Source organism: Colius striatus, chromosome 1 (genome assembly GCF_028858725.1).
Source record: "Colius striatus isolate bColStr4 chromosome 1, bColStr4.1.hap1, whole genome shotgun sequence".
NCBI lineage: Eukaryota > Metazoa > Chordata > Aves > Coliiformes > Coliidae > Colius > Colius striatus.
In genome coordinates, this window is record NC_084759.1 from 74,992,195 (window position 1) to 75,019,170 (window position 26,976).

The 26,976-nt window shown below is 37.7% G+C and overlaps 1 protein-coding gene across 3 annotated transcripts in view; it reads right to left on the reverse strand.

Moving 5' to 3' along the window:
• Positions 1-1,292: 1,292 nt before the first annotated feature.
• MID1 (midline 1) overlaps positions 1,293-26,976 on the reverse strand; it is a 192,903-nt gene continuing 167,219 nt past the window's right edge. For all 3 annotated transcript variants that reach the window (XM_061998778.1, XM_061998761.1, XM_061998769.1), the window contains exons 7-10: positions 25,810-25,953; positions 17,311-17,472; positions 14,624-14,831; positions 1,293-13,065 (exon numbers count right to left, since the gene is read on the reverse strand). In XM_061998778.1, coding sequence (XP_061854762.1) covers positions 12,717-13,065; positions 14,624-14,831; positions 17,311-17,472; positions 25,810-25,953 — 863 coding nt within the window. In that variant the 3' untranslated portion in view covers positions 1,293-12,716. The remainder of the gene's footprint in view (positions 13,066-14,623; positions 14,832-17,310; positions 17,473-25,809; positions 25,954-26,976) is intronic.

Consider the following 26,976-nt stretch of genomic DNA (forward strand, 5'->3'; position numbering starts at 1 on the left):
GGTATTAGTCTTCAAGCAACGCAAGTGAAACATTTCCTAACTGCCACATTTGGATGTTTATGGCTCTTGGTGTCAGAATTAGCTTCAGCTAAGCTCATTCACAAGGCTCATGTGTGTTACAGTTAAACCTCTTTGCTGGTGTGGATATGCCACAAGACCATAATGGGGTTCAACACATACCCTGAAAAGGGCAAGGTTGCTATACTCAGCATTTTCAAGCACATGGGCCTTGCCTAACCCTTGGGAGAGCTGATGGGACACCTGCACAGGACTGCAATAGCTGCAGGCACTCTGAATTCACTGAGAGTTTCCTTTGACTACAGTGATTACAAAGCATGTTAATTGAAGGAATCATTAACTACATATCATATAATGCCTTTTTCAGGAGAACAATGTAGAATTTATACATCTTGTAGTGGAGCTGGCTCATGTACTTTATATTCTTCTAATTTTTCAGTAATAAAAGGTGACTAGGTGAGCTCATGATCAATGAGCAGTTCTGAGCAAGTTTAAGAAGGGTATCTCTTAGGCAAGGCTGCGGGAATGTGATGGAAAACTGCCTTTCAGCCAAAAGTGGAATTACACTTATTTTTTTTATACTGTTGGCTGGAATTTGTGACTCAGAGATAATCCAAGACTATGTTGATTCAGAAAGAGAAAAAATCCCCTGAATTTCGTTTTATGCATCTTGCCCACAGCTCATTAATCCCAGTAAAACCCCTCTTTGTTCTCTCGCTTACCTGTGCACCTCTCCAAATTTAGTTTTGCTTTTATTACCCATGACTTCAATAGTTCTGCACCTCAGAGTAATTTTCAGTTCCTTTGAAATTACTTTGAGGAGAAAGCTTCTGTGACCAGGGAAGAATGGTTTGATTTCAGGGAATTACCTTGATCTAATGGGGGACTGTGAGGCTGGGAGTCTTTTCCTCTTGCCATGAAAGCCACAATCCTTGGTCATAAAAAGTCAGGCATATCCACTCATGCATTGATCTGATGTTTTTACTCACTAAAGCTTTCATAGTTTTCCTGAAGGCTATCACTGGGATAAATTTCTGGAAAGCTGCCTCCAACTGCATATGCCCTATGATTTCCTCTCAGTGGGAATTCCTTAGCAAGGCACGGTTCATGAGCACATTACTAGTCTGCTGACCATCACCTTAATTGAGATTAGATAAAGTTAAACTGCCAAAGTTAAACTTTTGTCAAGCTTGATTCTACCCAAAGTAAAATAGTTACTGAAAGTCACAGGTTTACTTTCACAGAAATTAAGAGGCAGAGTTAACATTCTTTATTACAAAAATCAAAACACATTCATACAATCCAAAACTTGCTAATAAATTGTTATTTCTTTTAATAGCCACAATTTCCTTAGCCTGGTAAAACAAAATCACCAACAGATGGTCAAAGCACCATCTTTTATAACCCAAATCATCTAGATTACACATTCATTTATATATACCCCACAATACATCTGCAGTATCTTATTCCAATAACTAAACATCAGTTCATTTACATTTACATAAATTTCATATTTTAACACCGTTTGGAGCACAATAACCTTACAAAGATTTTGTCCAAATCCTTCTGCATTACAGTGGCTGTAGTTACATTTCATTAACATCCTTGATAGTGACACCTCACCAATGCCTGGCAAAACTTCCTCATCATACAGCATCAAACATCCTCACCAACCTTCAGACACATTCCATTCCAGCAATTCATCCCAAATCCATCAACCATTGCTTTTAGCCACTCAATCAGTGCCTGATAAAAAAAAGACAAATCAGCCCTACTTCTGCCCCAGCAACCCATCAGGCTTCCAAACTTAGAAGCCTCAGGGACTCAAGTGTCTACCTAATTACATCACTTACCAAAAATCTAAAGTAGGGTCAACCACAGCTAGAAAAAAGTGTCTTTATTCCCACTGTGCTATTGGAAGAGCCCAGTGTTTATAAGGAGATAGAATTAAGTCTACAATGGCATGGATTGGGAAATCTGTGAATCTGGATTGCAGGTTGACTAAGTTTTAGGCAGCAGAAATGAAGGGAACTTTTGTTCAAATAATGAAAATTAACAAAAGTAAAGAAGCAAGTTGCCATGACTCATGAAAATGGGTTACACTTTAGAAGCTGCCTCCATTTCAATAATCATTGATGTTACAGAACACAAAGGTAAGGAAAAAGATTGTCATTTGACAAAAGCTTTTCATGTTATGTTGTTTCCTTCTGTTGGATAAAAATTCCTTTTAATGAATAGAAAAGAATATGTTCCCAATCCCTCTTTCTTGACTTGTATTTCAATACCTTTATTATCTGCTGCTGCTTTTGACTTTTGAGTCTCCTAAGTAAGATGGGCCAGTGCAATTTCACAAGTTATTCCCATACTGTGTGCAAACAGAAATCTTCAGACTGGTGCCTCCAAAGCACACCAGACTATCCCAGTCCTGTCCATATTCCACTTTTCACTGTGACTTGAATCCAATAACTCTCTTTGCCAAGCCTTTTCCAAAATATTTTCCTAGTCTGTGTGATTTTCTCTCAGTCTTCCTCAGTTACCTTTCCCAGAGTGCTGGTCCTTTCTGCATTAGAAAGTGCCTCCTGCAGAAACTCTTGCCTTTTATTAGAGCAACTCTTTTTCTGTTATCCTGAAGAGCATCAACAGTCTTCAGTGTAACATTTCTCCAGCCTGAATAATTTCCTTCCCCTTTACAAAGAACAAGCAGTTAACAATACTTTGCATGTGAAGGGTTTTTTTCAATTGTGTACTCCAGGAACCTGAAGGATGATTCATACCTCACCCTGTGGTGAGGTATTATCATTAGATAAATACTCATGTTGTTTAGAAATAGATAAAAAGAAACCTCTGAAAGTAACCTATAGCAGAGAGGCAAGTCTAAGATAAAACCTTGGAAAAAGGAATATTTATGTCCATCCGCAGAATATTTTCCTCTCTCTGTTAAGATTTTTTGGATGGTAGCCATTCAAAACAATCTGCCATGAATATCAAAAAGACTCTTAGTTACTCTTCAGAGAACCAGTCCTGTTTCCTTTGCAGAAAATGGAAATAAATAACCTAGTAAAATAAGTACTTTTGACCACAGCATTCAACTTAAAAAGCCAACACTTCTCAGCTATCTCTTACACATTCCTTTCAAGTTATAACTGCCGTCTGCTTTTCCAATAGAAGAGAATTATGTTGAGGAGATCTTGATTCCATAAACAAGACTCATTTAGCATAGGCACTGTGAGTTTAATACTTGTACTTGGTCTATCAAACTGATATATGATTACTATTGTGAGGAATGAATGATTCAGCTATGTCAATCAGTGTCCAGCAATTCTAGTTTTGATACTTACAGCTACACGTTAAATTCAGGAAATGCCAGAGGAGATCTGATGCGTTTTCATTCATTGGCTTTGCCTGGATGGCCATTTAACTGAAGCATTATTATAAATATCGCGCTTTGAAAAAGCAAGGGCTCAGTGGCTAGACCAGTCTTTGGTTAGGGAAGATGTCTACATTCAGTATAACTTTGACTTACAATATTTTACCTTCTTCATATCTAAGAGGCAAAATCTGGGCTTCATAGAGGTCAATAAAAATTTGTCTGCTTAATTCAGCACAGCAAGGATTTTAAGTAAGAATCTGTCTATAAATTTCTATATTATATCCAGAGAAATGGATTTACTGTATAATCACCACTATAAAAATGTTGATAACACATCTGCTAAATATATAGAGTAATAGTCACTTGATCTGCCTTTAGCTATCTAAAAGTCAGGTATCTAATACGTGCTAGCTTCCTGTGAGTCCTGGTATGACCAATGGTGAAAGATCTGTCATGAATCTTGCTAGAATATCTGGGGTGAATATTTGAGATGTTATTTGCTTCCCATTAATTATAAAAGATGTCTAGAAAATACACTTAGGCCTAGTTAAGTAACATTTATGCATATAGATTGAAGTGTGATTTGTTTCACCCACAAAGCTTCATCTCCTTTTTTCCTCTTTATGTCCTGAGAAGTAATCTTCTTAATTTCTATAGATCTAACTGTCCATAAACAGGCTGACTGCATTTATCCTTATACCAATATGGACTTTTAGTAACTGCACCATGGTAGCAATCCTTTCCAGTTCTACCTTTCTAGGTGCGTTCCCCAGTTATTTAATTTCGTCTTCAACTTCTATTTCGATCTTTCATTATCAGAGTTACCTTCACGATAAACTTCCTACTTTATTTTTCTTACTTTGATTAAAAATATGTTAGAAATGTCAGTCTTTTTGCAATTGTCTTCGTTTTGTCCTTGAAGACCAGTGATATGAGCCTTCATGCAGTGGAATTTGAGAATTTTTTCTTCCCACTTGTCAAACTTTTAGGATAGTAGGGAGAAAAATATGGGTCATTGATTTTCTATCTTTCAAAATTAACTGTGAGGCCTGCCTGCACATAAGACTACCAGATCTGAAGGATAAGGAAGCAGCTTTCCATGCCTTCATGGAAACATGGAAAAATGTATCCCAGTCTTCTTATGTAGATCTTCCCATGAAGAGAAATGCTACTTAAATTTCTCTCTGAGCTTTTTGGACATGTCTTCAGGAGATCTCATTTTCACACCCTATCCTTGCAGCAAATTTCCCTTGTATTTCCCGACTATGTCAAAACCTCAAGAAGCTTTTGGAGAACTGTCTAGACCTTCCTAGTGGAGCTAGTTTAACCTCTCTTTCTGTGGGGTCAGGTTCCTCAGCCAGAGGACCCCGCTTAAAGCTTCACAGCATAGTTCTGTTGCCATACAAGATGTGGAGCCAAGGGCCAGCCTGTGGCCTCACTGATCCTACTATGAGAAAGGTCAGTGAAAAAGTAGAGCTGAAGAGCTTTGGGAGCTGGCTTGCTCCTCATTCTACTTTTGGGGATGCGGGAAAAAATGGGCCAGTGGGAGCACTTTTAGGGAAAATTGTACCCACACACATCAACCACCGCCCCCTTCTGCCAGCATGTTTTGCAGAGCTTTTGAATTCCACAAAGAGATAAAAGGTTGTCAGGATATAAGGCTACAACACTTCTGTGAGCACAAGAACCAGTAGAAGTGCAGGTGCTTTATACCAAATTCATAAAACTATTTCCAAGTCCCTGTACTGAATAGCAGCATTGTAGCTGGACAGAGTGACGTCTATTCCCACATCTACATAAAATTGGTCACTTTTTTTTTTAATGCTACATGTTTCTTCTTTCAGAGTTCAAAAAAAAATGAAAGCACTCAGAACTTGATGGTAATTCAGCCTTGAAATGAGTTAATGGCTTATTCAGGCTCCAAAAGTGGTGAGAACTCTATACTTGTTCCTACTAAATTTATTAATCCTGAGAGATTTCCAAGTAACACCAATATGGAGCATTGAGTTCATAAGAACAGAAAGACAAAGTGTTCCTGTTTCATCCTCTTCATGGAGGGATGCAGAAAGGCAGCATCAGTATTCTAAAAAAGGATAGTTTGGGCACAGTTGTTTGAATTATTAATTGCGAATAAATAACTTTTTCCCCTGTTGTTCTTCTAGTGTATATCATTCAAAAATTTAAATTAATTTCCTCAGTTGGTCTTGCATTTGTAAGAATTTGTGGTATAACTCAGGGCACTTTTTCAATAACTCTTCATATTGTGTGAACATTTCCTGTGTTCCTACTTCCATGTAGGAATGCTATGACCCAATTGTGAGAAGAGAAACAATATCAAGTATTAATTTTACAGAAAAGAGTCTTGGTTTTCAATTACTTCAGCCGCTGTGCTATTTTGTACTGGCCATTATATATGCACAAACCAAGACTATTTCCCAGTTCCACAAGGAAAGAATTAGGCCCTATGTTTCTCAAAAGAAACACATACTTCTAGGCTAGAGACGACACATAATATTCATTAAAAAAAAACCCAAAAAACAAACCACAAACCAAACCAACTCTGAGCTGATGTTAATGAGGTTGAACATATATAATGATATTAAAAGGAATTTATATCAAGGTTATCCTAAAATAATCTATTCCTCTGCTTGTGCTGCTTAACTAGACCTCGTAACACTGTTTTAATTAGAAAGCAATACTATTAAGCCCAGAATAATGAAACCAAATAATTCAGTAACTGTAGATGAGTGACAGACTTATCTCCACTTCCTTCTACTTCAAAAATAATCTCTGCTTTCAAGCTGCCATATTGAGTTAGTATTTTCATGTTTCATTTAGTTTTCTGTAAGTCCTCCGAAAAGGTACTTTTCAAGGAAATAAAAAATAATCCAAACTTTTAAAAACAGATACTTTTTGCTACTCTAATATTTAAAATCTGAAAATGAGACTGAAAGTGGAAAAGAAAGGTGAAGAAATGGAAACGTAACAGAAAAGCATTTTCAGGTGGAATAGTTTGTTTTCCATAGAACACAAAAATGAGGGAGAAATAAAAAATTGCTATTGAAAACTTTCCCATCCATTTGTGTAGCAGCTGGCTGTCAGTTTTTAAAAGTTTCCATGATCTGAACATCTATACCTTTTTTTTTTCCGGTTCAGTGACTAATGTTAAGCAAAACACAAAGTCTCCACTTGCTGTCTTTCAAAGGCTTGATTACAAGCTATTATATGAACTTACAGATTTTCAGGAATACTCCTAATTACTATGTGTGTATTAAAAAGTGATATTCCTTGAAAGGAAACATCTCCATACATTCAAATAATTATACAAATTAGGACAAACAGTTAGAGGAAATACACTTCTTTAGTAATTATCCATTTTTTAATGGAAGTCTAAGAACAATAGTCTTATGCTGCAGCATTATATCATACACAACTTATGCATCTGTCATTCTCATGATTTTTATAAAAGTAACACAGCACCTATTAAGAGAATTGCTCCCACCTTGCTTGGAGGAAACAGCAAAGCATTGCCCAAACAATTCACCCAAAAAGAAAGTTATTGAACCATACATTTTTAAAGAATCATACATTCTAAAACACACCTGTGCTGGCCTTGGGAAACAGCTCATGAGAAACTGCAGTTTTGCTAGCACATAACGTGCTTTCTCCATAGACATGATTTAATAGGAATGCTGAGCAGTTCACACGAGGGCTCCATCTCCACTTATGTTTGACCCTTTGGAAACTAAAGATTCATGGGCTTGTACCTACTCGTATGTAAATCAGGACTATCTCCTTTGAAGTCAACAGATGTAAAAATCTGTGTAAATACAGCAGAATCAAGGCTTGGGGCTGTCATCCCTGCCCTGCTGTTTCTATTCAGGTTCGTATGTCTAATATATAAATGCAATATTTTTTTTTCCTGTCATTCTGGAATGTAGATTAGGGCTGAGCAGAAACAAAAGGAAGAATAGGTGCAGACTTGCTTAGCAGAGCTGCAGCATGGCACTAGGACAGGTGGCGGTGGCAAGTTTCCAGCTGTCACTCTGAATGATGTGTCTCAGCTCTGCTCCAGAACTCCTTTTTCTGCTGCCTCCATCCCTCTATCCAGTAGCAGTAATAATCACACTGTTGATCACACTGTAGTAGAAGACTTCATGCTTTCCTAATACACTGTCATGCTTCTAAACCCAAACTGCCTCAATGCTGATGGCATTCAAGCCCATATCTTTGTTGTATTATCTTTGTGAAATAGATGAACCTCTCACCTTGAACAGGTATCACCATTTGTGCTATTATTCCTTACTCAAAGCAAGATGAAGCCCACCTGGTTAAGTACAAACATCAGTCCACATATAGGAGGTGGTATTGCAAAGTTTATGGTTGCAGCTGAAGTGTTCAGTGAGTTGCCAGTGACATGTGACACAGTAGGGCCTTGTTAAAATAAGCAACATGATGAAAAATTATATTACTTAAAGTCTCATTAACACGGTTTGCACTTGAATCAAAAAACCAATTAAAAAAAATTAAAGAAACAGAATATTCCACTCCAAGAGTTAATGGAGTTAATGCAAAAGCCTACCTCAGGAGAAAACACTTGCACCTGTACTGTTCAACTCCCACATGAATGACAAATCAGTCTATTCTGGCACAGAGATTTATGTACACAGATGCCTTAAGCCTCACAGTCCAAACCAGGAGTTTCAACCACATTGAAGCACTGTTAATGTCACTGCTATTTAGTCTCTCAATTTTTTAACATGAAAATCAAGTGCTACATCAAAAGTTAAAATGTCAAGAGAGTTTCTTTCACTTCAGAAACCACAATAAAAACAAACAGCTCAGCATAATCTAGAACACTCACCATCAACACCTGGGAGTGGCCAGGACTTTTCTCCACATGGAGAAGACAAAAATCACGGTTGAAAGCAATCTACTACTAAATAGGCAATCAACTCAGTAACACAGGAAAATATCACATTTTTCATTCCTATATCTTAATATACTCTTCCACTATCAAAAAGATCAGTATGTAAAAAGACACTAAAGATGGTATCAATGCATCACTACATAAGCAACCTGTGAATGTTTTTTGTTTATCACTGGCTTCCCAAAGCTGCCCCATCAAAGACCTTCAGGCCCGATGTGCCCTGGCCAGTTACTGAGAGGGCCCAGTGTGTACTTTCTGTGTAGATCCAACACCTCTTCACTTCTAAACCAGAAAAGAAGACAGTGTTTCCAACCAAAACAGTCTCAGGGATACGGGTAAGAGACACTTAGCAATTCTCACCTTGTTTTGGTGCAAGGCCTTATCTGAAATCTGTGTTACTGTAACTAAAAGCAAAATCTGGGAGCTACAAGACATCTGCTTTATGAGAATAATTAAGGAGGAAATACTTCCACTGTGTTTGATGACAAATAAAAGTTTAATAAAATCTACCACAGCCAATAGTTCTTCTCGACCATCTCAAAATGAACTGGTTAAAGAGATGATACTTTATTTGTGCTGTTAACATTGTCCTGTTGTTTGACTTCTCACACTGAAAGAATATAGTCTTTGCAACTAAGATACAAGATTAAAAGAGATGATGCACACTGCTGTTTAATGACCTACTATTGTTAACATAATTAAGAATGTGTATGTGTTTTCACCTATACTTGCAGATTTTCAGCTTTTCACCTGAGAGGTTTTTACACTTCCTACCCTTGGGACCCACAGCTCAGTAGGAGTTTCTGCTGAGCAAATGAGAAATGAGACACCGAAAACTGACTAAGAAGAAACTCATATCAGAAAATGCAGTAACTTTGTTACTCTCTGAAAGCCAACAAGAATCTACAGTGAGGAATCTACTAAATGATTTATGACATACAGCCCATTCCTGAATGATTTTTTTTGTCCCCATTAGACATGCATTAGTACATGGGAGCCTAACACGTGGAAAATCTTACCTGGCCTCAAAGAGAAAAAAGTTCCCCACACTTCATGCTCTGGCTATTCTAAGATGATATTACTGTCTTCAAAAAGATTGCACTATAATTTGCTTTCAATCTGCTGAACTTGGGTTTTAAAGACACTTTTGAAATGATCATTATACCAACACAGGCTTTATCTACTACATTTATTCCTTGCACCTCAGCAGACCGTTCCTCAAAAATCTGCCTTTGTTAAACGTGGCATGACACAATGCCACCTCAGTCCTAGTCACAAAACTTTTAAAAGTCGGGGATAACCCCTCATCTAAGGCTGCATGCTACATTAAAGTACCACGTTATATTTTTACACTGAGGATTTCAGCTGACTATTATGGACCATGCAAAATGCCACAGACCACAGGAGCTACATTTTCAAAAGGATGTTTTTATTGATTAATCAGGCATTGAATCAAGTATTGTAAAATAAACAGACTTTGTTCATTAAAAAAACATCCAGAAGAATACCATTCATAGCAAACTTGTTTCGTCTTAGTCATACAGAATATGAAATTGTTCAAGAAACAAGCAAAAAAAGAACACCTGACTAATTGCTGTCAGTTTGTGTGTGTGTATATGTATGTATGCATATGCACAAATAACACACTACATTTATGCATATACTGGTGTGTGTGTGTACCCATACATGTGTGTACATATATACACAAACATATATGCACAAAGAGTACTGATTGAATTAATAGACCACTGCAGAAACGTGGTTTAGTTCCAAATGAAGTATTCTGTGTTAAAATAAAAAATTATACAGCAAGGCCAGTAGATAATAGAGTATTCTTTTTCCATTGGCCAAAAACATGATCCGTCTTTAGCCTTATGGTCTGTCTTTACAAGGAAAATGAGTGAGATCATTTGGGACCTTTCCAAATTCATGATATTAGTTCTATCTGCTTAAAGCTCTGCCAACATTGTATGGCCAAACACTGAACAGTGTTTTGAGTTTGTGCACTGCTGAAACCAGCTTCTAGATTTAATATTTCTGGAAATTTAATATTTCAGGAAAAAGAGAAGAAACACAACTTTTCTATATGTACTTTGGTAATATGTACCTTTTCTATATGTAGTTTCCTTTTAGGCAGAAACTTGGCAATAATCCTAGATTAAAACTCCTTTTCTCCTGCACCTTTTTATCACTGCTTTGCATCAGTCATCATCTGTTAACTCATTATACATGCCATCTCAGACATCTCTCAACCACCTCAGGACAATTCATCTGGACAATGAACACCAGAGTGTATCGGTAACGCTGTGCTCAATTACGAAATGTAAAGTTTCCTGATCTATTTACTTTTTAATTTTTGAGGGTATATATGTCTTTATTATTAAAGATGCTATAATAAGCACTGCAGTTTGCTGTATGGACACATTTTCCCTTATTTATGTCAACTCTGGAAAGATCAGTGTCTCCTACTGTGAACCATGGGATGCTGCCCAAGCTGAAAGTCAAGGTACCAGCAAACATACTGTTTTTCTCCCTTCTGGCTTGCCTATCTCCAGACTTTTCTATTTAATTCAGCAGTTAGCAGGCCATGTAAAGGGAAATCAAAGCGACACAGAGAGGCATTTATTTTCTATTATAGAAAGGAAAAAATGAAATAGACATTTGTGTGTTCCTCATCTTGCTCCTAAGTTTTCCACATCATCATATGGCAAACTGCAGTACACAGCTTTGTAGCTGGAGAGTCAGTGTTTAAAAAATCTGAAGCTGAGCTTGGGGCCATTTCATTTTGGACCCATTAATGAACAAAGTGCATTAAGGCATCCTTTTAAAAAGACACCTAAAGCATGCTTATAAATTAGTGAGCAAATCTTTTCCTAAAGCCGATATTCAATTTCTCCTTTTTCTACACAGGCAGATTTTCACCACTTGCATAGTAACAACAAACCAGGGTAGGATAAAATTGTCATATGCCTCAAACATCTCCCAGAATTATCATTTATACATAAACAATGTAATAATTACAAAGGGCTTCTATTCTGCAGAAGGAGAAGAGAGAAAAAAATGCACTTGATTGAGCTTTGAGATAAAGTAGGCACAACCTCTATTGCCTTCACTGAAGTTCACCTACCAGCACTGTGATGAATGTAGTGACCACCTGTGCAGATTTCTACTGCTGCAGAAAACTTGTTATTTACTCCTCATTCACAAAGAGAGCTTTTCCAAACAACCCAGGACAATGATAACCAAGCAAAATCCAGCTGCAGCATTTCTCCATACAGCACATGTAAAACAGATTTCCTTGCTTTGTTATAGAGACTACAGAGTGTATGACAATGAAACATTTGTATTTAATTTAAAATCAATGGTAAAGTGGTGCATGTCTCACTTCCAAGCTGTTGGCTGGGCTTGCTATGTTGAACCTTGTAAAATCAGCAATAAGCATTCACATGTCTACTACCAGAACCGTGACATCTATTACAATCAATCCTTAAGTGATGCTGTGCTTTATCAAATTAGTCTACAGTCAGACCTTGGATTGGCTGCTCTACTGCAGTGTTACTGATTCTCATAGATGGTATCAGTCTTTCACATCCTCAGTGATTCTACAATGTTTCCCAAAGATGAAAACGAAGCACTGGTAGATGGGAATGTTGCCATCAATAAAATAAATCACCAGATGATTTATCCACTCACATTTCTAGGAGATATTCCACATGTTTTTTATGAACAGAGAGAGCATTGCCCTGTGAACAGAAGTAAATGAAACTTTCTTCTTTTGCTGTGTTGGCTAGCTCCACTTCCTCACATGTTTCTTTTTCCTCTTTTTGGTCTGCACACTCCCATGTGCAAAGCAGAAATTAGGAGATCTCACACTCAATAAGACTGGCAATGGGAGCACTAGTATTGGCATGGGCAAAACCTGCAGTATACTGACTTGTCCACTGCACAGTTTTCATCCTTCCAATTTCCTGCTTTTATCCACTGTAAAATAAAATGCTGTAAAGGACTGATGAAACTTCAACCAATAGGGCCATCAATGTGCAAAACAAATAAGTCATCTTCAAGGTGTCCAAACCAGGCTTTTCTTCTCTCTCTCTCTTTTTTCTTTTGTTTTTTTTTTTTTTTATAAATAATTTAGAAATCTTCCAGTAAGAGACTAAATACAAAACCAAAAACCAAAACCAACTGCAAAAGAAAGTTCTAAGATATTAATAGAGCCACTCCTTGTCGTTCCATACAAAGTACAGAGTAAAGAGGTATTCTCCCCTTTCCAGTTCCAGCCAGATTTGGCAGTGACAGCCAGGATGTCATGCGGTCCGCCAGCTTCAGGCAAGCTCCTGTGGGCAGCCACTTGGCTGCCTGGGAAGACGCATCATCCTACCTTTTGGCTTTCAGCAGTCATGCCAACTGCTCAGAGGAGTCTAGGTGGTCAGGGATAGGCAAGCCAGTAATAATGGTCAAACACTTATTCCACACGGTGAATGTGGGACACACGGGCTGCCCAAACGTAATGTCAAAAGTGTAAAGGTGTAGGGAGTTCAAAGCATCGTAAAAAGCGAGGGAGCCGTTGTCATAGTCTAGTAAAATCCCAACCCGTCGGAGGTGAGGCGCTGGCTCGATGGGCATCTCTTTGCTGTTGTGACGCACTACCCATGTGTTGTTGCAGCGGCAAAGAACCCAGGAGGCAGAATTTTTACCGATCCACTCATGCTTTGGTGCCGACTTGTAGGAAATACCGATGGCATACCTGTAAAACAAGAAACTGCTCAAGAAAACCAACGCTTCCTGCCATGTTTGTCTCGTTGAAGTTGTCTCGGTCTGACCAGGGCACTCAGTGGAATGCCTCAGCCTCTTACTTCTGCTGGTTAAGTTCTAATTAAATGATGTTTCACTGCAATAACTGCACAGGCTTAATTAATGCTTCTCTCGGTCTCTCTTTTGGGTCTGAAAGGTCAGGAAAACTTTACCGTCCTTCATATCATTTGCAGTTTTGCTGGTAAGGTAATTTTTTGGAGCACTCACTTCTGGTATTCAAAAGGAAGATTGTTGAGTACTCAGCAACTCAAGAGTTTAAATCACTGGGACTCAGATTTCCACTTCTACACAGATGAATACAGAGGAATTCATTGATTTTAAAATACACTGCTATCTGTCAGCTAATCTGATCTCTCCTTGCTCCTTTAATATATGGCCCAGAAGAAGGAATGCAAGAGTAAACATCAAAGGACACATTAAATCCCCCATTTTTGCCATTCCCAAATATGTTTTGCCAGATGTTGGTGTGGTTTTTAGATTCAAATGAGCAGTTTTGAGACTGGGTTTTGGGCCAAGGGAAGCAATTGTAGGTGAAGACATTTGCTGTGCTAACCATATTTTATGACAAGATGTGCAGGGTAAAAAGATTGTGAAAATGTTCTCATTAATGGACACTGAGGGCAAATACCTGATTTCTCATACATAACAGAAATGTAAAAGTTCCTCACGTTCTAGAGACACTGAAGTATTTATTGGACTTTCAACCAACACAGATTAACATGCCATAAATTACTCTATTTCCATTCCTCAGCGCTGGCACAGGCAAATAGCATTTTTCTTGTTTGAGAGAGTGGGCATACCCAAAGTCCTTACTGATTTTTCCACTCCATTAGACTCCATCATGACTGTTGCCTTTGAATCCCAACGGATGACATCTCTTCCACTGACTATAAGGCCCCTGAAATCCACTTCTGTATGACACAGAGAATCATTCAGGAGGGGAGGATTTAACTCCTCTATTTCCTTCCGCCTTGCTTTTTACCCTGGGGGCACAGACCTACAGCTCTCCTGCTCCACACCTCCTTCCCAGAAGCAAATCAGATCTCTACTGCTGTGAAACTGGATCATCACACTGTCCTCATATTAACTTTTTTCTGTTACTGCAGGATGCTAAGATATTTCATATATAGCAAAGAAATGATCACACAACATTCTCTCTGTCATATTAAGATGAAACTTTTTGAGCTTTCCAATTCACAAAAATCTTAAAATGTATTGTACGCAGGTTCAAAAAACAATCATCCCCAGACTTGGAGTAAAAGTCCTGTAAAGGCTACTAAATAAAAAGAAGATGCTTTATCTGGCAGATTTAGTTTCCAAGTCCAAAAGTGCTAGACATTGGGAAAATAGTCTGACAAAATACGTGAAATGGTATGCTTGTCCTCCTCCTGTCCCCATGCCTCTACTACTAGTCTCCATCAGAACAGCTGTGCCAGGACCTGTACACTGTGAACCAGTGATTCTTTCCACATATATTTCCATATACATACCACGTGCTCCCACTTATAACCACTTCCCAATAATGCCGCCCACTGTCAATGAACACGTTGCCAGCCACTCCATAGCTCCCTTGGCTTGTGAATCGCTCTGGTGTGTGGCTCTTTTTGGAGGATGTTTCGTCACGTTCCACTGTCAAGTTATCATGAGATACTTTCAATTTTCTGTGAGCAGATTTGGGGTCCAGTTTGAATGGCTGACCTAGAGACGCAGAGACAAATATGGCACAAGGGTGATTTGGCTTTGATTTTGAAAAGGAGTGGATTAGTGAGCCTCCAAGAAGCCCACAAGATTACCTAGCCACATTAATCTCCTGTGAAGTGTTCTTGAGATAGACTAACCTATTCTGCTTCCTGCAATAGCTAGTTTGTATTGTCAGTTTACTGTCAATCTCATTGTGCACTAACTTCCCCATGTTAGTAATCCCTGAAAAGAGCTCCGCATAATCATCATGCCCATTATCTCTGACCCAAAGGTAACCTGAATACTCTAATTCTTGCATGTAATTGAAACCAATATACATGCTAATAAAGGTCTGAGGGTTGCTTTTTTCACAGCATATTAGATTTAGAATAAATTGCATTCTACTAATTCTCTAGGGATAAAGCTCCGTAATAACATCTTCATCTTTACTACAAAAAGTATGATTTCAAATCCCACAAAATGAATTTGAAAATAAGAAGAAGCAATAGCCTTGTCTGTTTGTTCACTCACGGGTTTATTTATAACAAGCAGAATCAACAACTCAGAATCACTTTGGAAGAATGCCCATGTGGTGCTGGATACTGTGCATTATAAAGAAGGAAGTGAACTGTAACTTGGTCCAAATAATATGGTGTAAAAACATTACTGAGGCTGTTGCTCTTGGCAAATATCTTTGGCTGTAGCAAAAAGTTTGTAGACAATAACAGGAAGCTTTTTGGTAAATCAAACCCTGTAGATACATAAAGTCCACCACAATTCTGACAGGCTTGCTCACTGTGTCAAAAAGCAGAACAATCATTTACCTCCTCCAAGGCACAACTGGAAAAGTATGACTATACAAGTGGTCCAGCAAAGCCCCTTCCCTTCTTACTGTCTTTCACATCAAGGAGAAATAAATGTAAGCAAATGGGTAGAAAAGAGAAATGAGCACTCTCATGAGGTCTGTGAGAGGCACTGATGTGTGTGCTTCAAATAAGATGGAAAGTGTTCAGAGCTATCTACTTTTGCAATGTGTATTTAGTTTCGCACAATGACCAAGTATAAAATAAACTGCTTAGAAAGTATATTGGAAAGTATTTAGGGGCACATTTTACCTACTTTTTTTTACCACTAGCTAGCAATAAAAAACGTACAGCCTGCCCCTCGAACTGGTTAGCAGGCTTTGTGTTGATGAAGCAGTGCATCTGAAGGATGTTTCTACGTACTGAATTTGAATTGTATCTGGCCATATAATTTCTCACAGTCATCCTTGAGATGGCTTTTGTGCCATACCAGGTCACAAAGACACAGAAGGACAAAAAATTGCCAGATGCAGATGGATCCTCTGGTAATGCATTTTCTTGTAGTTTATCAGGTTTAACAATACACAGTCTTTGAACTTGATGTGGGATTCACAGGAGTAGCTTTTATACAGAATGGAGAAAATCAGAGACATGTACATAGAATCACAGAATCATAGAACGGTAGGGGTTGGAAGGGACCTTTCAAGATCATCTAGTCCAACCCCCCTGCAGAAGCAGGTTCACCTAGATCAGGTCACATAGGAACATGTCCAGGAGGGTAGTGAAGACCTTCAAGGAAGGAGCCTCCACAACCCCTCTGGGCAGCCTGTGCCACTGCTCTGTCACCCTCACAGTGAAATAGTTTTTTCTTATGTTTAAGTGGAACTTTTTGTGTTCCAGCTTCATCCCATTATCCCTTGTCCTGTTGCTAGCTACTATAGCTATACATGACATTCTCTGAAGCCTACTTCTTGCAACATTCAGTATCCTCCCTCTTTGAGCACCTTTCCCTACAATAAGCAGGTTTCAGAGGGTGCACTAATCCCAGTGTTCCCATTCCGATGCTCAGAGTTGCATGTGATGACTACACAGCTGAGGTACTGGCTGGGTCACAAGAAGAAAGAGGCTGAAAATCGGTCTTAACATTTCTATACTACATCTGCTACTAACCTATGTACGTTTTGAAGTGGGATCGCTGACTACCACCTTGTTGAACTCCATAAAAAAATCTAAGGGAGATAGAGGTAAGAAGTTTTGCAGTGTCCTAAGAAAGAGATCGCTTTGGAGGATGAAATTAAACTACAAATTAACTTATGAACACGACACAAAAATTACAACGTTTTACTGCAAAATAAGAAAAGGTTTTGCTTTGTAGTGGAAAAAGAATAGAGAGGACATTAAAACAAAACCACAAAAGAGTACTCTCAAATCTTTTCACATGTGATGGCTCTGTTCCTAAATGATATCTCCAGTGACCAAACTACAGATGCATCTCTCCTTCAAAAAAAGAAGTAATTTCTGCACTACTGAAAACTCTAGCAATCTTTAATCAAGTTAAATAAATGGATTTCATTGTGGGAAGCACTTTAAACAAGTCAAACTGCTCTGTGCTCTTGTATCTTCCAAAGATCAAACCTAAAAAGGAAGGCAAGAAAGGAGAAGAATGTGTGCATGCCAGCTCTCACGTTACTCACTGTTTGTCTTTAGCTTGCCAGGCTCGCTGCTTCTGCTGCCTGCCTGATTAATGGCCTTAACAATGAAGATGTACTTAGTGCCACTCTGTAACCCATGCACTGTGTAGTGGTTTTGTTTGATATTGGGAACAATCATCCAGCTGTCGGCTGAGTTGCATAGACCTGCAATTTCAAACAGAGCACATCAGCCATAACATACTAAATAGTTTGCAACAGACAAACATTTAGAGCACTCCCAAGCACCCAATGACCAATATGAATTTTGCTTCTGTACCTTTTAAAGTGCTATTACATTTATTGAGTTGCTACTTAATGTCACTAACTCGTTTCACCAGCCCTCAGCCAAGGTACCTTTTAAGTCCTTGCTATGTGAAGTCAACCATAAAAAATGAGCATTTAAGAAATAACTCAGTGGAGGCACAAGCAGTCTGAGATTTTTCATATACCTGCACAAGGAATTCTTTATTGCTTAAGAACTAGAGGATTATGGAGATCCCATCAATCTACTGTTTGGATTAATGAACTCAGTTTAAGCCTCAGAAAACTAACGTAAGCAGTGAAGCTAGGAGGGCTGAGGAGGCACCTTTGCCAACAGTCCCCAGGTATGCATTCTTCAGGATCTGAAGCAAATCATGTGAGGCCAAACAGGGTGGAGTATGGGCTTCAGAGAAAGTTCTGGCTCTTACACTCCAAACTTTGCCAGGTTGTGTTCTAAGACAATAAATTAAATGGATGAAACTGTTTCATTTATGTCCTCATGGTTAGATGTCATCTGGGGAAGAGCTGGATAATTTTCCAGTTACAAACTTTTAAATATATGTTTAGTGCCTACTACAGAAGTATAATGTGTAGGAAGTAAGTAAAACAAAGGCGGAACAATATCATCTTCAAAATGGGAAAATACTCCATTAAAATGAATTTATTAATCTACATATTTATTCTTACGGTGGTATAACTGCAAAGACAGTAAATCACTCATACTACTTACTGTACACTTTGAACAGCTCCTGGTCTAATGGATCCCCAGTCTGATAGCTCCCGTATTATAGATGTTTACATAAACAACAAATTCAACATTCAAAAAGCATATATATATGTTCACAACCTTTTATATAGTTATACAGCTAGAAGAAGATACATGTAGATGGATGCATATGTATGTGCGTGAGTACTTAAGGTTGGAAACTTAAAAAGAAAATGTTTGGCTTGATTAGGAACCTAACAGATTACTTGGTCTCTACCTCTACAGGGCATAGAAAATAAAGCTCCTGTGTTTCTAAAAAACAGCTTTCAGCTTTTAACTCATGTTTTACCAGCAAAACAGCTAGTACAGATTCTTTTAGAAGTCAGTAATAATGTCAGCTCTGCATATTAGGCAATACAAAACCTTTGTATAAAGTAAAAATTAAAAGGTTATCAGATACCAAATTGAAAGAAAAATACCTGTGATACAGGTTTACAGACTCATAGACAATTCATAACCATACTAGGAGATTCCTTCCTAATTTGGGATGTGCTTTTTGTAACAAAAGATCATTAGAAACAGAACTTAACCCCCAAATTTCAATCTAAGAATTATGTAGCTTTTGTCTCAAAGTTCTCTTACATTACATAGAGCATCCTTGAGAGGCAGGCAGCTATTCATCCTGCTATGCAAATGAGTAACTGAGGCACAGTTTCAGGTGAGATTAGCACCTCATCATCTAATGAAGAGCTGTAATGCCTAACCTATTCTTCTGGACTCTGAGGAGAGGCAGAAATCACTGAGCAGTCTCTTTCACTTCTCCAGATGTGAATATCCCAACACAAGTCTCTTGGCCACAAAGAAAGCTTAGGTGCACTCTCTTAATTTTCAGTATCTAATATGAGGTGAAATGAACCACTCCCATCATCCTGAAGTCTGGAATTCTAAGCCTGTGGCTGAACTCACACATGGGTTTCAGCCCTCTGACTGTAATTTACCAGAATGAAAACATTTCTTTGTTGCAGTTTCCAGGTGTAAAGTGGGAAAATTGTAAAGTGAGTAAAGAAGAATTCTGGTATGTTCCTGATGCTCCAACCAGTAAACACCCTGATTACATGTAGCCTCCTGAAACATCAGCAACAAGGGACCCAAACTGTTTGCTATATGTGGACAGAAGCAGCAAAGAAAATCAACCTTGCAGCACTGTTTTTCTCAAGAATATTGAATAAATTAGATCATATGGAGCTATCATCTGTTTACCTCCTGAAATAAAGAACCTAGTCTTTTATCTCATTAAATCTCAGTTGTGTCTGGCACTTGTAGTAAACTGCTTGTAGAAATATCAGTCCATATCTTGTTCCACTGAACCATACATACTGAATGATACTTATATTTTTAGGCTGGGTTTCCTAAGAGGAAGAAAGGAAACAAAAGCAGCAATTTCCTGGCATAAAATATTTAGCAGACTGCTCAGAGAAATCCTCATTTTCCCCCCCCCAAAATTTGCCATGGGTATTAAAGGTACTCTTGTTCTGTAGCTGGAGTACCATGTTGATTTTTCATTGAGACCATCGCTTACCCGACTCACAGGTGCTATTGCAAAATAAGCGATAATAATTAAACAAAATGAAGCACTGGCTTTAGAGGGAGCTCAGGATCAAGGAATCCTTAACTCAGATGCCTCTGACAGAGTATCAAATAACATGACAGTCAGTGGGATGGATCCAGACAGTGGTCCTGGAAATATCTTCTCCTTCCACAACCACACCTTGAAAGCAAAGGTCTATGGTATATATAGGCCACGTGTAAATAAATCCTTACATGGAAACAGATTTTTGCTAAATCACCTTGAAACTAGATTTATGTTAGTCACCACAACTCTCTAGAGGACACATTTTTCAGGCTTGCATTACACTTTTTATGATACCCTCCAGAGGCTGATTGCTCCTTAATGAAGTATAAAACTTGGATCAAAACAGGCATACAAAGGACTGTAAAGGTACAGTTACATTGCTATGAGTCTCCTCTACAGTGTGTCCTCTTCTCCTCTGTGTGTGTATTTATATACACTCAATACTCACTAGTCTGTAAATACCCACATAGAGTAAATTATGTTGTTATTAAATAATTCAGTTAATTTATGTGTGAAGAAGGCAGAGTCACAATAATTTTTAGGCATTGCTGCATCTTGGCTTCTGCTGCTGAGGTTAATGTCAGGCAGATGTACATCATCCAACCTGACCTTGAACAAAAAGTAGAGTTCCCAAGTTAAGACCTTATCTACCCTAAACGTTCTATGCAGTCAACAGAGACAGCCGAGAAACCTTCATTTGACCTGACTTGTGTTCTAAGGGAAGGCTCTATCCTCTTTGATGACACAAGATACCCAAAGTTTCTTTCCTTTGTCCTCTAGTCTTAGGCATCCCAGACTACCAGCGTATAATAAATGTTTTTATGTGCAGTGACTGATTGTTGTATTCTTTTTTTTTTTTTCCTGTTGTATGGTAGGGACCTCCAACCCTCTCCTAAAGCATGCTCACCTTGATCAGGTCACACAGGAATGCATCCAGGTGGGTTTGGAAAACCTCCAGAGAAGGAGATTCCACATCCTCCCTGGGCAGCCTGTGCCAGGACTCCCTCATCCTCACAGAAAAGTTTCTCCTTGTGTTCAAGTGGAACTTCCTGTGTTCCAGCTTGTGCCCATTACCTCTTGTCCTGTCACTGAGCATTACAGAAAAAAGACTTGCCCCATCCTCTTGACATCCACTCTTTAGGTATTTATAAACACTGATAAAGTCCCATCTCAGTCTCCTCTTTTCCAGGCTAAACAGCCCCAGGTCCCACAGTCTTTCCTTAAAGAGAGGTGCTCCAGTCTCCTCATTATTTTGGTAGTCCTACACTACTCCTTAGAAGTTCCCTGTCTCTCTTGAACTGGAGATCCCAGAACTGGACACAGTACTCCAGATGTGATCTTACCAGGACACATTGGTACTTTACTTGACAAACGTTGCTGCCAGAACAAAATTGGCTTTTTCCTGTGCACCAAGGCATTGAGTGATGTGTCCATTTACTTCCTGACTGTGAGCTATTCAATTACAGGCTTTAAATTGAACTTTGATTCAAAGATCTTGGGAATGAAGTTTTGATGATGCCAAACTACAAGTCAAAAATCCTTCAAAATCCAGAACAGTAAGTAACTAGTGGATGCCAAGTTAAGTCACTACATCAAAAGAATTTGCCTCCAGTTATGCCGTCAAGACTGCCTTTCTTTGAATACAAAAGGTGATTAAGAATTGTCAGGGAAATGAGCAAGCAGGGGTAAAACAGGCATCTAGGGGTAGCATTTGCCCTCTCAGCTCCCTGCCAGTGGCAACAGGTTCAGTGTAAAAGCATACATCTTCTCCTCACTGGTTCAGCAGCAGGAGCTAAGGGTCTTCTATTGTACCCACTCCTAATCCAGGCTACATTCAGGTTTCTTGTTTCAAAAACCCAGGGCTTTTTACAAGGTTATGCAGGTGGTAAAACAATGTATTTTAAAACTGTAGCCTACAAAAATGTGGAGAATTTAAATTACATCCTGGAACGGTGCAGTGAGCACAGTGATGTTCGTACAGGATGTGTGAGTTTTCAAAACAAGTTTCTCAGAGTCTGGAGGTAATAATTTGTAAAGCTATTTCCCTGGTGTTGGCTATTGATGTACTTTAAAAAACAGATGGGAAAAATCCCAAGGTGTAAATCCTCCTAAAGTTTACACTGGTAGATTTTAATAAAAGATACCTTCTTGAAAACTGGAAGAGGAGCACAAACATCATGGGAAGGTTATTTAATCTCTTGAGCATTTTAATTATTTTTAAATGCTTTATTTAAAAAAAAATATTACCAATTCCAATAGGTAGAACAAATACAGCAGGCGAAGGTAACAGATAGCTCTCCAAGTCCATTCTGCATTCCCATGTGAAAGGAGATATTATATGGAGGTTTTCTGCAGAACACATCATTTTTTAAAAAAGAGATACACTCTTTTTATACTTTTCATGAGGCAAATGTTTTCTTGGTTTTATCCTAAATTTGCTTTCGTGCCATTAAAAGGCACTAAAATCCTCAATAGAAAGTTTAAATATATTAAAACTTCAAGAAACAGACAAAAGCTGGTATATTCAAAAACTGATTGATGAGTCATTAACTGTTTTCATGGAAGCTTGGGCTCCTTAATTGTCTTAGACTCTTCAACAGAAATTATCCTATCTCATAGGAACTATGTAACACTGAAAAAGTTCTGATAGAACTCTGTATCCTTAATATAGTCATTTTTAGCTGATATAACTAACTAACCCAAATTCCATCTAACAGGAAAGAGGGAATCATTTATTGCTTTTTGTCTTGAAGAAAGAGATGTGTACCAGATTAGTACAAGATGTACTAAGACATCTTGTACCACAGCTACTGAAGAACTGGGTATTTAAATTATAACCTTCCAGAAGCATAAAGCAAATCCACGGTGTTAAAAAAATGCATCACCAATAAATACTTGAAAAATTATTGAAATGGGATAATGAAATTATAATGCATGTTAGCTAGTGACAGAGTCATATTAAAAATCTTATACAATATTCAAATTGCAGGTGATTAGCTGCCTCTCAGAAATGCAAATGTGTGAATGGTATAAGTCTGAGCACAACTGCTTTAGTGAAAGGCTGCTTAATTTAAAGTTCTGTATTGCTCTTATGCACAGAATAGGGCTGCCAGGAGTTTCATAGCCAAGCACTCCGTCCACATTTGGAAATAATCTTTCCTGTATGAAATAGGATTCAAAATGAAATACTCTATTTGGACTGTTTCCATCAAACGTTAACTCTCCAATTTTTCAGTTAATAAAAAAGAATATAGTTGATTATGTTGGATAGAAAATACACTAGAAAAACATAGCATTGCTTGTTTTTGTTACTGAATTCTTAACAATCTCTGAATGATATATGCCTCTGGTGGGGGAAATGTACTGAGGAGTGGAAAAAGCAGTCAGTCTGGCTATGTGGTTTTAAGAAACAGATTCCAAAATAACAGCCTCCATTAGCACAGTAGGGGGGTATGTATGCAAAGTGATTCCTCTTGTCTCAAGGGAAAAAAAAATCTTATTGGTTTAAAACAGTACTCTAGCTACTCCCTGGTGACTAATTCCTAGCTACAAAAACACAAAACTAAAGACAATCTATGGACCTGTTTATGTTATCTGCTACAGGCAACAAACAATACCAACAGAAGCTTTTTGAGATATGACAGAGTAATAAATTTTAAAAATAATTACATGCAACAGTATGTAAATGCCATAAATAGAAAGAAACATGTACTAAGTCAAATTCTCTTCCAGTAAAACAGGATTAAAAAAAAACCCCTAACACCTAGCTTCAGTTTATGAAAACACAAACGTTGCAGTGCAGGGCCTGCTAACGTGACTTCCATTGAAAACAGCTCTTTGTGTTCAACCACATTACTAAGGTACACTCTGATATCCTAGGGACAATCTTGGAAAATCATTTTAAAAAGTTGAGATATGACACTCTTCTTCAGGACAATGAATTTAATCTAACAAAGTGAAGAAACATCCCAGCAGTGCTCTGGGTAAAAACAGGATGCTGGAATGAACTGGGAGAGTCTTACGTCTTAGAAACCAGGGCAGATCTGTAGCAGTTACACTTGGCAGGAACATCTCCATTTAAGGTGTTAAAGTCTATATTTAAATAATAAGATTTTTAAAAGCTTTACATATTAAGAAAACACTTCCACCTATACTTACATATTCATGTATTTAATTCAGGTTAACTTTATAGATCTTATTTAAATTGAAACTAATAGCCAGGTTATTTGTGTAAGAGCTAACTGTCATAAAGAAAAAAAAAAGCAGAAGAAAAAGAGCCCCTTCTTTCATTTATTTCTACTGTCATTTAAGGTCTTCAGAGTATTTTGTAAACAAAGTTTCTTACAGTATTAATTTTTTTTCTGCCCAACTCTTAATGACATCATTTTGCAAAGTGATAGAATGAAAGTTCAGGCTGAACACTGAGAACTTCATGCTATTCCCTAAAATTACCACATTGCATCTCTGAGAGTAGACGAATTGATACACGTTTTACAGATCAAAGCTTTCACCTCCACATGGAAACGCAAAATAGAGTCTAAAAATTAAATACCTTGTTATTTATTCACTAGTAAGCAAAATGAAATAGCACATCTTTGTGCCGTCACGTTCATACGTAACACCAATAACTGACCTGCATAAAGCTATAGATAAAAACAGGTTAGAAAGCAAGCAATGTACTGTGTTAATAATTGTCCTATCTGCTCTAGTTGTAATTAAACAGGGAAGCTTTTCCTTCCTTATCTACTTTGCTTCAATTTGTTTCAAATTACTAATAAATCCTTTTTTAATCCAGTTCACTCAGATATAGGAGCGTACGCTAAAGTTCACTTGGTCTTTCCAGTAGTCTTAAATTTTATAGTGTGTTGTTCAAAACTAGGATATTTAGTGGAATACTAAATGGAGGTTTTGGCAAAAAACTCATCAAATTTTCAACTGTTTACCTTATTTTTTTGTCAGTCCTGAATACCACAATATATTCACAATATGCTACTTAAAAGTGGTGTTAAAATGCCAGCACACGAAATCGCAGATATCCTTTCAGATGTCTTGGAAAACAAAATTCAGTTTAGTGATGGGCAAAATGAGGTGCACACAGCAACACAAGAGTCAGTGCAAGAGTTTGGCTCAGTATCGAAACTTAGCATAGACATACTGTTTTTTCACTGATATAAAGCATGTAAACATGTCCACACCACTGACTTTTATCAAAGTATCTCAACAAATTTCATAAGAAGAAAAACACTTCTGCCCTAGCAAAGAACTAAAAGCCTATTGAGCTCAGTGCATGACCGGTGTATTTGATGGTAGGCAAAAGCAAGAGTATAGTAAGGTGGTAAGGAACAGGGAAAGCATACAGAAATCACTTCTCACCATACTCTACCAGGCCTCAACAGCTCTGAGACTTCCTGAGACAGAAAGAAGTCTGCACTTCATTGTTCTCCGTGGATTTTTCTTGCATGATCTGTCCAGTCATTCATCTCTCGAGCTCAAAAACACAACAACCTTCTGTGGCAATGACCTCTCAATTTAAGTAAATGTTGACTGAGCAAATTCTACCTTTTGATTGATCTGGTTCATTCCAGAATCCTTGTTGCATAAAGCAACTATGCGTCATCCTAGTGGTATTCCCATTAAACACACAGAGAACATGAAGAAGTTAAATGACTTCTCCAAAATTATAGTCAATGATCACTAAGCACTGAACCCAGAAGTGTTGAATTCCTGGCCAAAGATTAGGAAATATTTTTTTTTTTCTCAGAGGAATAGTTACTTAACTACAAGACAATGCAAGCAATAATCAGTAAAACTGTTCATCAAGGAAAGCCACAGATTAAAATCAGAGAGGGTATTTAATAAAAAACAGAGAAATTAGACTAGAAAAGGTAAGGTTTATACTTACTAACAACATTAGCTTGTCCAGTGAAGATGGTATATTGCAGCTCATAAGAGACCACACTGAACTCATCATCTGATGTCCAATGGACAGTAATGGTATCATATGAAGCAGTACAGAGCTCTTCTCGAATGGTAGGTGGGTTTGGAGCTGTGAAATACAACAAATGAGGCTTACTGACACAATTAATAAAATATTTTCCTTCTCACCTGATGTATGAATTTGTAGCCATATTATCCAGCAGACTTCTCAACAACATTTTGCTAATTCCAGTAATAACTTTGATTATTATTTGATAAATTCTTGTAAAGGAATTCTTACTATCTCTATAACCACCTAGGAACTCCAGGTTTTGAAATTGTTTTTTATTAAAGTAGCTTTAGTTTCAGATATCCTAGCACAAGTAATGTCTCAGTGGTCACATTAAATTGTGATTAAATGGGTAGAATTACTTATTCTAGGACTGTTCTAATCATCACACCAAAATTATCAAAGTTTCATTAATACATATACCAAGAGGCAGAGTTAACACTCCACTGTTGATTCGAAAGTAGTGTTTGCATAGCCTATCACCAGAGATGTGCATAAATTGTATTTAAAAAATATAATTTTTAGGAAGCATCCAAGCACTCTCACTTTCATGCTCAATTTTCTCCACTCTCCAAGTTCATTTTTATTTATTTCCTAGCTATCCATTCAACTACATGTGCATATAATTTCTGTTGGCCATACAATTCACTTTTTTTCAGCCTTAAATAAAGAGTCCTTATCATAACATCATGACTGAATGACTATTATAACCTAATCTTTAATGATTCTGCTAATTAAAGAATTCTAGGAAACAATCCAAATACTTCAATAAAAAGTTGTCCCTCTATTTCTTTTTTCTTAGTCAGGAAGTAAGACCTCTATGTAGCAAGCTATACACTCTTCTCCCATATTAATACACAGTTTTATTCTAAAGACCTATTTAAAGAAGTGAAACTTAAACTTCTTAGGTCTAAATTTTCCTTGTTTGCACTCTTTACGAAGCCAAACACCTAAACAAGAAACAAATGAGTCTTTCTTTGAGAGACTTATAGGCCTTCCTGCCTACTTGTCTTGCTGGGAACTTCATTCCTAATCATCTTCCCTGTGTGCCACCATCATGTAAAATAAATAAATAAGAAGATA